Here is a 12273-nt window from a genome sequence, read left to right on the forward strand (position 1 = left end):
CTTTATTGGATATCCAGAAAAATTATATATGTGAGCTTTCAGAGGCTCCATCTTCAGGCAGGTTTACAAAAATATTTACAGTACATCAATTTTTCTGGCTAATATATATATATTTTTTATTATTGTACATCGACATTAAAACCACAACACACTGGATTAAATTACTGAATAACATGGCAGGGGAACAGCAACAAAGTATTAAAGGGAACCTGTCACCCCGTTTTTTGAGATTGAGCTATAAATACTGTTAAATAAGACCTGCGCTGTGTGTTCCTATAGTGTATGTAGTGTACCCTGATTCCCCACCTATGCTGAGAAATAACTTACCAAAATCGCCGTTTTCGCCTGTCAATCAGGCTGGTCAGGTCGGGAGGGCGTGTTCACAGCGCTGGTTCTTCCTCAGCTTTACGTTGGTGGCGTAGTGGTGAACAAGCAGCGCGCGATCTGCGCTGTAATCCCTTGCATCGGTGTGGGCGGCCATCTTCCTGGGGCCGCGCGTGCGCAGATCGAGTGCTCTGCTGCACGGGGCTTCAGGAAAATGGCCGCGGGATGCCGCGCGTGCGCATTAGAGATCGCGGCGGCCATTTTCCCAAAGCCGAGATGCAAACTCGGCTTTGGGAAAATGGCCGCCGCGATCTCTAATGCGCACGCGCGGCATCCCGCGGCCATTTTCCTGAAGCCCCGTGCAGCAGAGCACTCGATCTGCGCACGCGCGGCCCCAGGAAGATGGCCGCCCCCACCGATGCAAGGGATTACAGCGCAGATCGCGCGCTGCTTGTTCACCACTACGCCACTACGCCACCAACGTAAAGCTGAGGAAGAACCAGCGCTGTGAACACGCCCTCCCGACCTGACCAGCCTGATTGACAGGCGAAAACGGCGATTTTGGTAAGTTATTTCTCAGCATAGGTGGGGAATCGGGGTACACTACATACACTATAGGAACACACAGCGCAGGCCCTATTTAACAGTATTTATAGCTCAATCTCAAAAAACGGGGTGACAGGTTCCCTTTAAATAGAGATGGGAGACATTATTTGCAAGATTGTGGTTGCTTGGCCAGGTCAGTAATCTGTGACCACTGAACAGGAGCTCTGTGAATATCCTCACCTCCTGGCATTCCCAGGCTCATATTACTCCAATCGGAATGATATAATTTAGTAATATGTTCTGGAGGATACAAATTACAAAATATTGCTCTGCATCAAATGTAATGACTCAAACTGCCAATCCGGACCCCATATATTGTTGCTTATATTTCTGTTATATATTCACAAAAAGTACAATTGGGGAATATCTCAAAACATATTGTACATGGTTGGTACAGCTGTCAAAGTAACTATTTGATTCTCAACTATTCTCATCCAGTGCTGAATATCCGCATGTCCAATGGTATCTGCATCTTCAGGACATAGATCCAGCTGCATACAATGGTGGAACAGGGAGAGATCAGATTGTTGCTCCATCATTTAGCCAGGGTGTCTAAATTTTGGGGCTGCAGGCAATATCATTGTGCCTTCTGTGTGGAGCTTCAGTCCTCACACAGCACAGACTGGGGCCTTATATAATGAAAGCAAGGCTAGGGGATTTTTTTTATTGTCTGTACATTTTCCTGCATGAAGAGGAGGGACACAAATGTATGAAGGACTATTTTCGTGGATTCATGTTGTATTGCTCGACACAGTGGGCGCATTATATTACTATTGGGGAGCCCAATAGTGATGACTTCGTAAGGCATTGAGGGCACTGTGGGGGCATCATAATGTGTTTGAGGGGCACTATGAGGGACATCATACTGTGTGGGAGAACCAAGTGGACATCATTGTGTAGGGGAAAGCACAGTGAAGACATCTTACTGTGCATGCGTGGATTAACATAGGGGTAAAATGTGTATATGGAATTGGGGGGATATTATGCCTTGTGGGGGGATCATACTTCATGAAGTGCCATCTTGGGATTGTCTTGGGTGGACTCCATGGAAAGTGTATCGTACTGGATGGTACACTTAGGGAAATCACTATTTTTGTATGCATGACAATACATTTCTTTCTACCTTGTCTTTTAAAGTTGTGAATTCTACTTTTCATGGCCACACTACATAATAGATTTGTTTAAGGGTCAGTGGTTTGAAGGAGTTTTCAATTCAGACTTTTCCTTTGACACCTCATGATTCGAATGTGTGTACTCCCTGGGTCTCATCTAATTATTAGATCACTAATAATTGGGTGACACAAGCAGGGCATTAAATGGTTACATTGCAAATGTCCTGATCATGTATAACATAATCTCTCTCGATGGTCGATGTCAAACAGGATGTTAGAAAGCGTCAATAGACAACCCTTAAAACTGTAGTTATACAAATGTAAAATACATACTTTGTTCCAATATAGGTGTTTTATTTTATACTTATTAGTTTTCAAAAACAAATGGTCATTGGTAATTGTATACATTTTCTAATTATCTGGTGGACTAAATTGTTTCTTTTATAGACTAGTAACTTTAACTATAGCTTAAATGGTTTTCTAGTACATGTTATCAAGAAAACAATGTAAAAAAAAGTTACTTTCATTCTTAACATGAAAATGGCTTCTCCCGTGTGTGAGTTAAATGATGTCTAACAAGATTTGCTTTCTTATTAAAACTATTTCCACATTCTGAACATGAAAATGGCTTTTCCCCTGTGTGAGTTAACTGATGTATAGAAACTTCTGATTTATACCTAAAACCCTTTCCACATTCTGAACATGAAAATGGTTTCTCCCCTGTGTGAGTTCTCTGATGTGCAACAAGAATTGACTTCCGAGTAAAACATTTCCCACAATTTCTACATGAAAATGGCTTTTCCCCTGTGTGAGTTCTGTGATGTATAGAAAGATCTGATTTATTCCTATATTCTTTCCCACATTCTAAACATGAATATGGTTTCTCCCCTGTGTGACTTCTCTGATGTATAACAAGACTTAATTTACTTCTGAAATTTTTCCCACACTCGGAACATGAAAATGGTTTCTTCCCGGTGTGAGTTAACTGATGTCTAACAAGAGTTGATTTCTGATTAAAACCATTCCCACAGTGTGAACATAAATATGGCTTCTCCCCTGTATGAATTCGCTGATGTTTAACAAGACTTGCTTTTTGATTAAAACATTTCCCACAGTCTGAACAGAAAAATGGCTTCTCCCCTGTGTGAATTATCTGATGTGTAACAAGATAGGATTTCTTATGAAAACATTTCCCACATTCTGAGCATGAAAATGGCTTATCTCTTGTGTGAATTATTTGATGTCTGCCAAGATCTGATTTGCATTTAAAACATTTTCCACATTCGGAGCATAAAAACGGCTTCTCACCTGTGTGAATTCTCTTATGTATTTCAAGTTTGGCTTTTGCACTATAACTTTTTCCACATTCTGAACATGATAATGGCCCATCTCCTGTGTGGATTCTCAGATGGGTAACAAAATTTGTTTTCTGGTTAAAACATTTTCCACATTGTGAGCATGAAAATGGTTTCTCCCCTATATGACTTCTCTGATGTATTTCAAGTTTGGCTTTCACACTATAACAATTCCCACATTCTGAACATGAAAATGGCTTATCTGCTGTGTGAACTCTCAGATGGTAAACAAGACTTGCTTTCTGAATAAAACATTTTCCACATTCTGAACAGATAAATGGCTTTTCCCCTGAGTGAATTCTTTGATGTGAAACAAGACTTGATTTACTACTGTAATATTTTCCACATTTTGAACATGAAAATAATTTCTTCCCTATGCAATCTGTTTCATTTTCCACAGCAGTTCTCTGGCTTTTATTTTGCATATTTGTCTTTGATACAGAAGAGAGCACCTGTTGAAAAAGATCAGGTGACTGATTTTTTCTGAGATGAGCTTGAGGTGTATCTGTGAAAATTACAGGTTCTTCAAATTTATCTGGTGTGTTCCTACGATTATCAGCTGAAAAATCTGACAATATCACATGTCCCGCGGAGCTCCTGGTACAGTCATCTGCAAAAAACAAAACAGATATTTAAAAAAAAAATTTAAAAATGTAAAAGTTCAAATCACTACCCTTTTGCCTCATTCAAAATAAAAAACAAAACATATATTTGGTATCACCGCATTCAGAAACACCCAATCAAAATATAAAAAGAATGAATCCGTTAGGTAAACGGCATAACGAGAAAAAAAATAAAAAATCAAAAAGCCAATTTTTTGGTACCGCAACATTGCACTAAAATGCAATAACAGGAAATCAAAATATCGTTATCTACCCCAAAATGGTATCAATAAAAACATCAGCTCGGCAAGCAAAATATAAGTCCTCACCCAGCCCCAGATTCAGAAAAGTGGAACAAGTCTCGGAAAATGGTGCTATTTTTTTTTTGTTTGCAGACTTTGGATTTTTTTCCCCACTTAAATTAAAAACAACCTATACATGTTTAGTATCTGAACTCGTAATGGACTAGTGAATCATAATGGCAGGTAAAAAATCAATTGTGGAATTGCACTTTTTTTTGCAACTACATCACACTTTGAATTTTTTTCCCAATTTCCAGTACGTGTTATGGTAAAACCAATGGTGCTGTTCAAAAGTACAATTCACAAAGCAAAAAACAAGCCCTCACACGGCCATATTAACCTCTTCATTACCTTGGGATTTTCCGTTTTTCCGTGTTCGTTTTTTGCTCCCCTTCTTCCCAGAGCCATAACTTTTTTATTTTTCCATCAATATGGCCATGTGAAAGCTTATTTTTTGCAAAACAAGTTGTACTTTTGAACGACATCATTGATTTTAGCATGTCGTGTACTAAGAAACAGGAAAAAAATTCCAAGTGCGGTGAAATTGCAAAAAAAGTGCAATCCCACACTGGTTTTTTGATTGGCTTTTTTACTAGGTTCACTAAATTCTAAAACTGACCTGCCATTATGATTCTCCAGGTCATTACGAGTTCATAGACACCAAACATGTCCAGGTTCTCTTTTATCTAAGTGGTGAAAAAAAATTCCAAACTTTGCTAAAAAAAACCAAACAATTGCGCCATTTTCCGATACCCGTAGCGTCTCCATTTTTCATGATCTGGGGTCAGGGGAGGGCTTAATTTTTGCCTGCTGAGCTGGCATTTTTAATGATATCATTTTGGTGCAGATACGTTTTTTTGATCGCCCGTTATTGCATTTTAATGCAATGTCGTGGCGACCAAAAAAAGTAATTCTGGCGTTTCAAATTTTTTTCTCGCTACGCCGTTTAGCGATCAGGTTAATCCTTTTTTTTATTGATAGATCGGGCGATTTTGAACGCAGCGATACCAAATATGTGTAGGTTTGATTTTTTTTTATTGATTTATTTTGAATGGGGCGAAAGGGGGGTGATTTAAACTTTTATTTATTTTTTTTACTTTTGCCGTGCTTCAATAGCCTCCATGGCAGGCTAGAAGCTGGCACAATGTGATCGCCTCTGCTAAATAGCAGCGATCATCAGATCGCTGCTATGCAGCAGAAATGCAGGTGTGCTATGAGCGCCGACCACAGGGGGGCGTTCACAGCAGGCCGGCATCAGTAACAATAGAGGTCTCAAGGACCTCTATGGTTACCATTCTGACACATCGCTGACCCTCGATCATGTGACAAGGTCGGCGATGCGCTCATTTCCGGCCGCCCGGCCGGAAACGCCTATTAAATGCCGCTGTCAGCGTTTGACAGTGGCATTTAACAGTTAATAGCAGCGGGTGAATCGCGATTTCACCCGCCGCTATTGCAGGCACATGTCAGCTGTTCAAAACAACTGGCATGTCCCGACTTTGATGCGGGCTCACCACCGGAGCCCTGCATCAAAGCGTGGTATCTGACCTCGGTCGTACTATAATTTCCTTAAAAATGTTATAAAGCGACCTCTAATCAGTTTTATTATGTGATGCACTCCTTGTCAGATGCAAACATTCTAGCACAGAGAAAAGCGCATGATAGAAGTAAAGACTGGTCATATAAATACAGGGTCGGACTGGAGTGTCTGGGGCTCACAGGGGGAATGGCTGTAGAATCGGCTGTAAAACACAGGCGGCTCCTGCACATCTACTGTGCACCCCATAACTGGGATGTACAATTACAGCAGTTTACATTAAAGGGGATCTTTGGGTAAAACAAGCTATCACCGATCATAGTAACATAGTTAGTAAGGCCGAAAAAAGACATTTGTCCATCCAGTTCAGCCTATATTCCATCATAATAAATCCCCAGATCTACGTCCTTCTACAGAACCTAATAATTGTATGATACAATATTGTTCTGCTCCAGGAAGACATCCAGGCCTCTCTTGAACCCCTCGACTGAGTTCGCCATCACCACCTCCTCAGGCAAGCAATTCCAGATTCTCACTGCCCTAACAGTAAAGAATCCTCTTCTATGTTGGTGGAAAAACCTTCTCTCCTCCAGACGCAAAGAATGCCCCCTTGTGCCCGTCACCTTCCTTGGTATAAACAGATGCTCCGCGAGATATTTGTATTGTCCCCTTATATACTTATACATGGTTATTAGATCGCCCTACAGTCGTCTTTTTTCTAGACTAAATAATCCTAATTTCGCTAATCTATCTGGGTATTGTAGTTCTCCCATCCCCTTTATTAATTTTGTTGCCCTCCTTTGTACTCTCTCTAGTTCCATTATATCCTTCCTGAGCACCGGTGCCCAAAACTGCACACAGTACTCCATGTGCGGTCTAACTAGGGATTTGTTCCACAGGATACGTGATCGCTTAGGTCCGATCATGAGAAACTGCACCGATCGGAAGAATGGGGAAGTTTTATCCCTGACAGGACACATCCACAGTCAGGGTCGGACTGGGGTGTCTGGGGCCCACCAGGGGAATGGACTCTAGGGGCCCACCCTACAGCTATATGCAAATATCTGTCATTATAGTGGAGCATCAGCTGTAAACCACCTGCTGCTGCACATCTACCGTGTGCCCCAATAACTGGGATGTATAATTTCGGTAGTTTACACTAATGGTGTTCTTGGTTAAAACAAGTTATCACCCATCCATGGACTCCACAGGATAGGTTATCGCTTAGGTCCGACCATTAGAAACTGCACCGATCGGAAGAATGGGGAAGTTTTATCCCTGACAGGACACTTTTATCCCTATTTTAAAAATGCAGCGGGCAGGTGGGATGTTTGACCACAGCTCCATTCATTCTCTTTGGGGCTTCCAGAAAAAAACAAGTGCAGCCACTGAGGGAATGAATATGGATCAGTGATCTAGTCGGACATGCCACTCCAGTCTAATGGGGATAAAAAGTTCCACATTTTGCTGAATGGGTCAAAGCAGTAAGACCCCACCAATCAGTACGTTATCACTTATCCTGTGGAGAGGTGATTACTTTTTTCCACAGGAAACCCCCTGTAAGTGCATCTCCGCCGCTGTGTACAAAGCATTAAAACTCTAATGGAAATAAACAATCTTCTCCTAATTAATATCAGAGAGAACAAATGACCGCCATACACAACACAATCCACTATACCAAGACCAATAATACCACATACAGGAAGAAATACCACCACACCATGACCAGACCACATGGTGACTGAATAATACTACATACAAGGGACAAATACCGCCACACCATGACCAGATCACATATTACCACCACATAGTGACCGAATAATATGACATATTAGGGCAGCACGGTTCAGAGGTTAGCACTGCAGCCTTGCAGCGCTGGGGTCCTGGGTTCAAATCCCACCAAGGACAACATCTGCAATGTATGTTCTCCCTGTGTTTGCGTGGGTTTCCTCCAGGTACTCTGGTTTCCTCCCACATTTACAAAGACATACTGCTAGGGAATCTAGATTGTGAGCCCCATCGGGAACAGTGGCAATAATGTCTGTAAAGTGCTGTGAAATTAATAGCGCTATATAAATGAATAAAAAGCATTAAGCTACTTACTGGTAGTGGCATTTTTCGGAGGCCCATGACAGCACTACGAGAGAGGGGATCCGCCCTTCAGGAACAGGAAACCTACAGATACAAAAGGGCGGCACCTCTCCCTATGCATCAGTTGTATTTCAGAGCCTGAGAGGACTACCGCGGTTAGTAGCACACAAATATACATTATATACAGTTTATGTACAAAAATAATCCATCATATTGAACTATATACCACACGTGAGATCTATCTATCTCATTATATATAGTATAGGAAGTGCAACCCCCACGTGAATAGGGAGGGAACTAAGGGTGCTGTCATGGGCCTCCGAAAAATGCTGCTACCAGTAAGTAGCTTAATGCTTTATTCGGATTCCCATGACAGCACTACGAGAGAATTACAGAGATGTAAACTACCTTAGGGACGGACTATAGCCTGCAGCACCCTTAACCCGAAGGTGAGATCAGAAGAGAACCCCAAGTCCAACCTATAGTGCTTGAAAAAGGTGGAAGGGGATGACCACGTAGCTGCCTTACATATCTGGTCGATCGACACTCCAGATATTTCAGCCCAGGATGTAGCCATGGCGCGGGTGGAATGTGCCCTCAGATTCTGCGGAGCTGGACCTCCACCTGCAGTATAAGCCAGAGAGATAGCCTCCCTAATCCACTTCACTAGCGTGTACTTTGACACTCTAAGACCTTTCCTGGGACCTTGGAAGGATAGAAACAACGCATCCTCTCTCTTCCAAGCATCAGTGACTGATATATATTCTAATAGACATCTCCTAACATCTAATGTATGGAGTAACTCCTCTTTGGAATTAGAAGGATTAGGGAGAAATGACGGTAACACTATCTCCTGAGATCTGTGAAAATCTGAGGCCACTTTTGGTAAATAAGCTGGATCTGGTCTGAGGACTACTCTGTCCTGTAGAAATTCTGTATAAGGGGACAGCCTAGAAAGAGCCTGTATGTCTCCTACCCTACGAGCAGATGTAATTGCCACCAAAAACGCTGTTTTGAGGGATAGTAATTTAAGTGAGGCTGAATATAAGGGCTCAAATGGTTCCTTAGTCAAGGCTGAAAGGACTAGATTGAGATCCCAAGGCATTGACCTATTCCTGTGTATAGGTCTGGATCTACTAGATGCTTTGATAAACCTTGATACCCAATAACTACCCGCAATGTTACAAGAAAATAGAGCCCCCAGGGCTGATACTTGTACTTTTAGTGTACTTGTGGATAGATTTAGCTCTAGCCCCCTCTGCAGGAATTCTAGAATCTGGTTGATTGGTATACCCTCTTCAATATTAAAATTTGAAGAGGCCAGAAACTTCCTCCAAGTTCTAGAGTAGATCTTAGTTGTTATGTTTTTCCTACTCTTCATAAGGGTATCAATTAGGTTTGGAGAAAAACCTCTGCTTTTTAACAATGACCTCTCAAAAACCATGCCGTCAAATGGAGACCCTTCACTTGTGGATGGTTGATCGGACCTTGATGAAGTAAGTCCGGAACGTCCGGCAGCACCCAGGGGTCTTTCACGGACATGGTCCTGAGCCAGGAAAACCAAGCTCTTCTGGGCCAGAACGGAGCGATCAGTATGACTCTCGCTTGATCCTCCCTTATCTTTCTGACCACCAGCGGCAATAGATTGAGCGGGGGGAACGCATATGCCAATCGGAAATCCCATCTGATCAGGAAGGCATCCACTGCCAGTGGATATTCCCTGGGATTTAAGGAACAGAAATTTATCGTCTTTCTGTTGTGCTTGGTGGCAAATAAGTCCACTTCTGGATGACCCCACATGCGGACAATCCGGTTGAAGATCTTTGTGTTCAGAGACCATTCTCCTTGTTTTAAGGTGCTTCGACTTAGAAAGTCTGCTCTTATATTCTCTCTCCCTCTTATGTGAACTGCGGATAAAGATAGAAAATGGTTTTCTGCTGTCTGGAGCAGGCGATCCGCTACTTCCATCAGGGACTTGGAGCGTGTTCCACCCTGGTGATTCACATAGGCCACTGCCACCTGGTTGTCGGAGAGGATTTTGACATGGTGACCCTGTAGATATACGAGGAGTTCTTTAATTGAGAATTCAATTGCCATTAACTCCCTCTGATTGGAAGAGGCTGATGTTTGGGGATCCCATAAACCCTGGACGACTACGTCACCCATGTGTGCCCCCCACCCCGTGGGGCTGGCGTCCGTCGTAATTACCCGAGTTACTTGAGTCACCCAGGGAACTCCTGCTGACAGATTGTCTTCCTTCAGCCACCATCTAAGAGATGTCAGAACCTCTGGACTCAACGTCAACTGACCCTGCAAGGAACCTTGTAAGACTCTATCATAATTCAGTACGTCAAACTGTAAAGGTCTGGAATGGAACTGTGCCCAACGGACGGCCGGAATACAGGAAGTTAGGGAACCTAACAAAGACATAGCCTGTCTAAGAGTCATGGTTGGTTTATTAATTGCTTTTAATACCTGTTGTTGGATATGGAGCAGTTTATCAGGTGGAAGACAGCATTGTTGGGACTTGGAATCTAACAGCAGCCCTAGAAATCTCTGGGTTTTTAGGGGTTGTAATCGGGATTTTTCATAGTTTATAATCCAGCCCAGATGCTCTAGTTTAGACATAGCTGTTTTTACCTGAGCAAGGCAATGGTCTGCTGAGTTTCCAACTATCAGGAAATCATCCAGATAAGGGATTATGAGGATATCAAATTCAAGTAAGTGTGCCATGACCTCCGCAACAACTTTAGTGAATACTCGGGGAGACGTTGAGAGGCCGAAGGGAAGGGCTCTAAATTGAAAATGTCGAACAATACCCCCCATAGACACTGCCACATGTAGAAACCTCTGAAAGTTCTCATGGATAGGAACATGATAATACGCATCTTTTAAGTCCACAACTACCATGAAGCAGTGTTTGAACAACATTTTTATTGCAGAGCTGATTGACTCCATTTTAAATGTGGCCTTAACCAGGTATTCATTAAGGGATTTAAGGTTAATAATAGTCCTAAATGACCTGTCCGGTTTTTGAATCAGAAATAGAGGAGAGTAGAATCCACTCCCTCTTTCTGACTCTGGGACCTCAATCAGCACGTTTTTAAGGCATAAACTCACAACTTCTGCCTCTAAAGCCGTCTGTTCAATAGTGGAGGAACGTAAGGGGGTTAGCATAAACTTATCCCGAGGCCAGTGAATAAATTCCAATTTCAGGCCCTCTGAAATAATACCTCGGACCCAGTCACTATTTGAGATGTTAGTCCATGCGGAAGAGAAGGCTGACAATCTCCCTCCCACAGGGATTGCTAGTCATTGGTCCGGTTTCTTACGTTCTTTTGAGGAACGGCGGAACATGTAACCCGTACCTCTCCTGCGTCTATCCTCCCATCTAAAATTCTCTCTAGAGGGCGAGGATGCGCGCTTCCTTCCGCGACCAAATCTCCTCCTGTTGAATGGACGCCGATAAGAGGCTGATGATAAACTAGGGAATTTTTTCTTGTCATCTCCAGCCTTTTCAAGCAGCTCATCCAAGGTTGGCCCAAAGAGATATTCCCCTTTGCATGGAATAGCGCATAATTTGGACCTTGATTGAATGTCACCCAACCAACACTTCAACGACAGGGCTCTACGAGCCGCGTTGGAGAGTCCTGCTGCTCTGGCCGCCATTCTGACCGAATCGACCGACGCTTCCGACAGGAAAGCCGCAGCATCTTGAATCACCGGAAGCGCACTTAGAATAGAACTTCTGGAAGCGCCTTCTTTAAGCTGGGATTCCAACTGTTCCAGCCAGACCATTAGAGATCTGGCTGTACAAGTCGCAGCCACTGCCGGTCTCAAGGATCCGGCTGCCATCTCCCAAGTACCTTTAAGGAAGGTATCCGCCTTCCTGTCAAGAGGGTCTTTAAGGGATCCCATGTCCTCGAAAGGTAATGCGGCTCTCTTTGATGCCTTTGCCACCGCGGCATCTAATTTAGGGGCCTTGTCCCAGGTATCCACAGTCGTATCCTCAAAGGGATACCTGCGTTTTAAAGCTGGTGGTAATGAGCCTTTCTTCTCCGGTTTCTTCCATTCTCGGAGAATCAGGTCTTGAATTTTATCATTCACCGGGAAGGATCTACGCTTCTTGTGTTCCAAGCCACTGAACATTAGCTCCTGACGGGAAAGCTGAGTCTTAGGTTCTTCTAGGCCCATCGTACCTCTGACCGACTTAACTAATTTATCCACCCGGTCCCGAGGCAGACAGAATCGGCCAGATTCCTCTTCTGATGACGAGGAAGAGAGATTTGAGCCATAAGAACCTTCCTCTTTATCTTCCTCTGACGAATCAGAGATCACCGAGGC

General features: G+C 43.0%; 1 protein-coding gene across 1 annotated transcript in view; it reads right to left on the bottom strand.

Annotated features, from left to right (window-relative positions):
- Positions 1-994: 994 nt before the first annotated feature.
- Positions 995-12273, bottom strand: part of LOC138667009 (oocyte zinc finger protein XlCOF7.1-like) — a 31553-nt gene continuing 20274 nt past the window's right edge. The window contains exon 7 of the mRNA XM_069755238.1: positions 995-4007. Within this exon, the coding sequence (XP_069611339.1) occupies positions 2572-4007 (1436 nt within the window). The 3' untranslated portion in view covers positions 995-2571. The remainder of the gene's footprint in view (positions 4008-12273) is intronic.

The sequence above is a fragment of the Ranitomeya imitator genome, chromosome 2 (assembly GCF_032444005.1).
Source record: "Ranitomeya imitator isolate aRanImi1 chromosome 2, aRanImi1.pri, whole genome shotgun sequence".
NCBI lineage: Eukaryota > Metazoa > Chordata > Amphibia > Anura > Dendrobatidae > Ranitomeya > Ranitomeya imitator.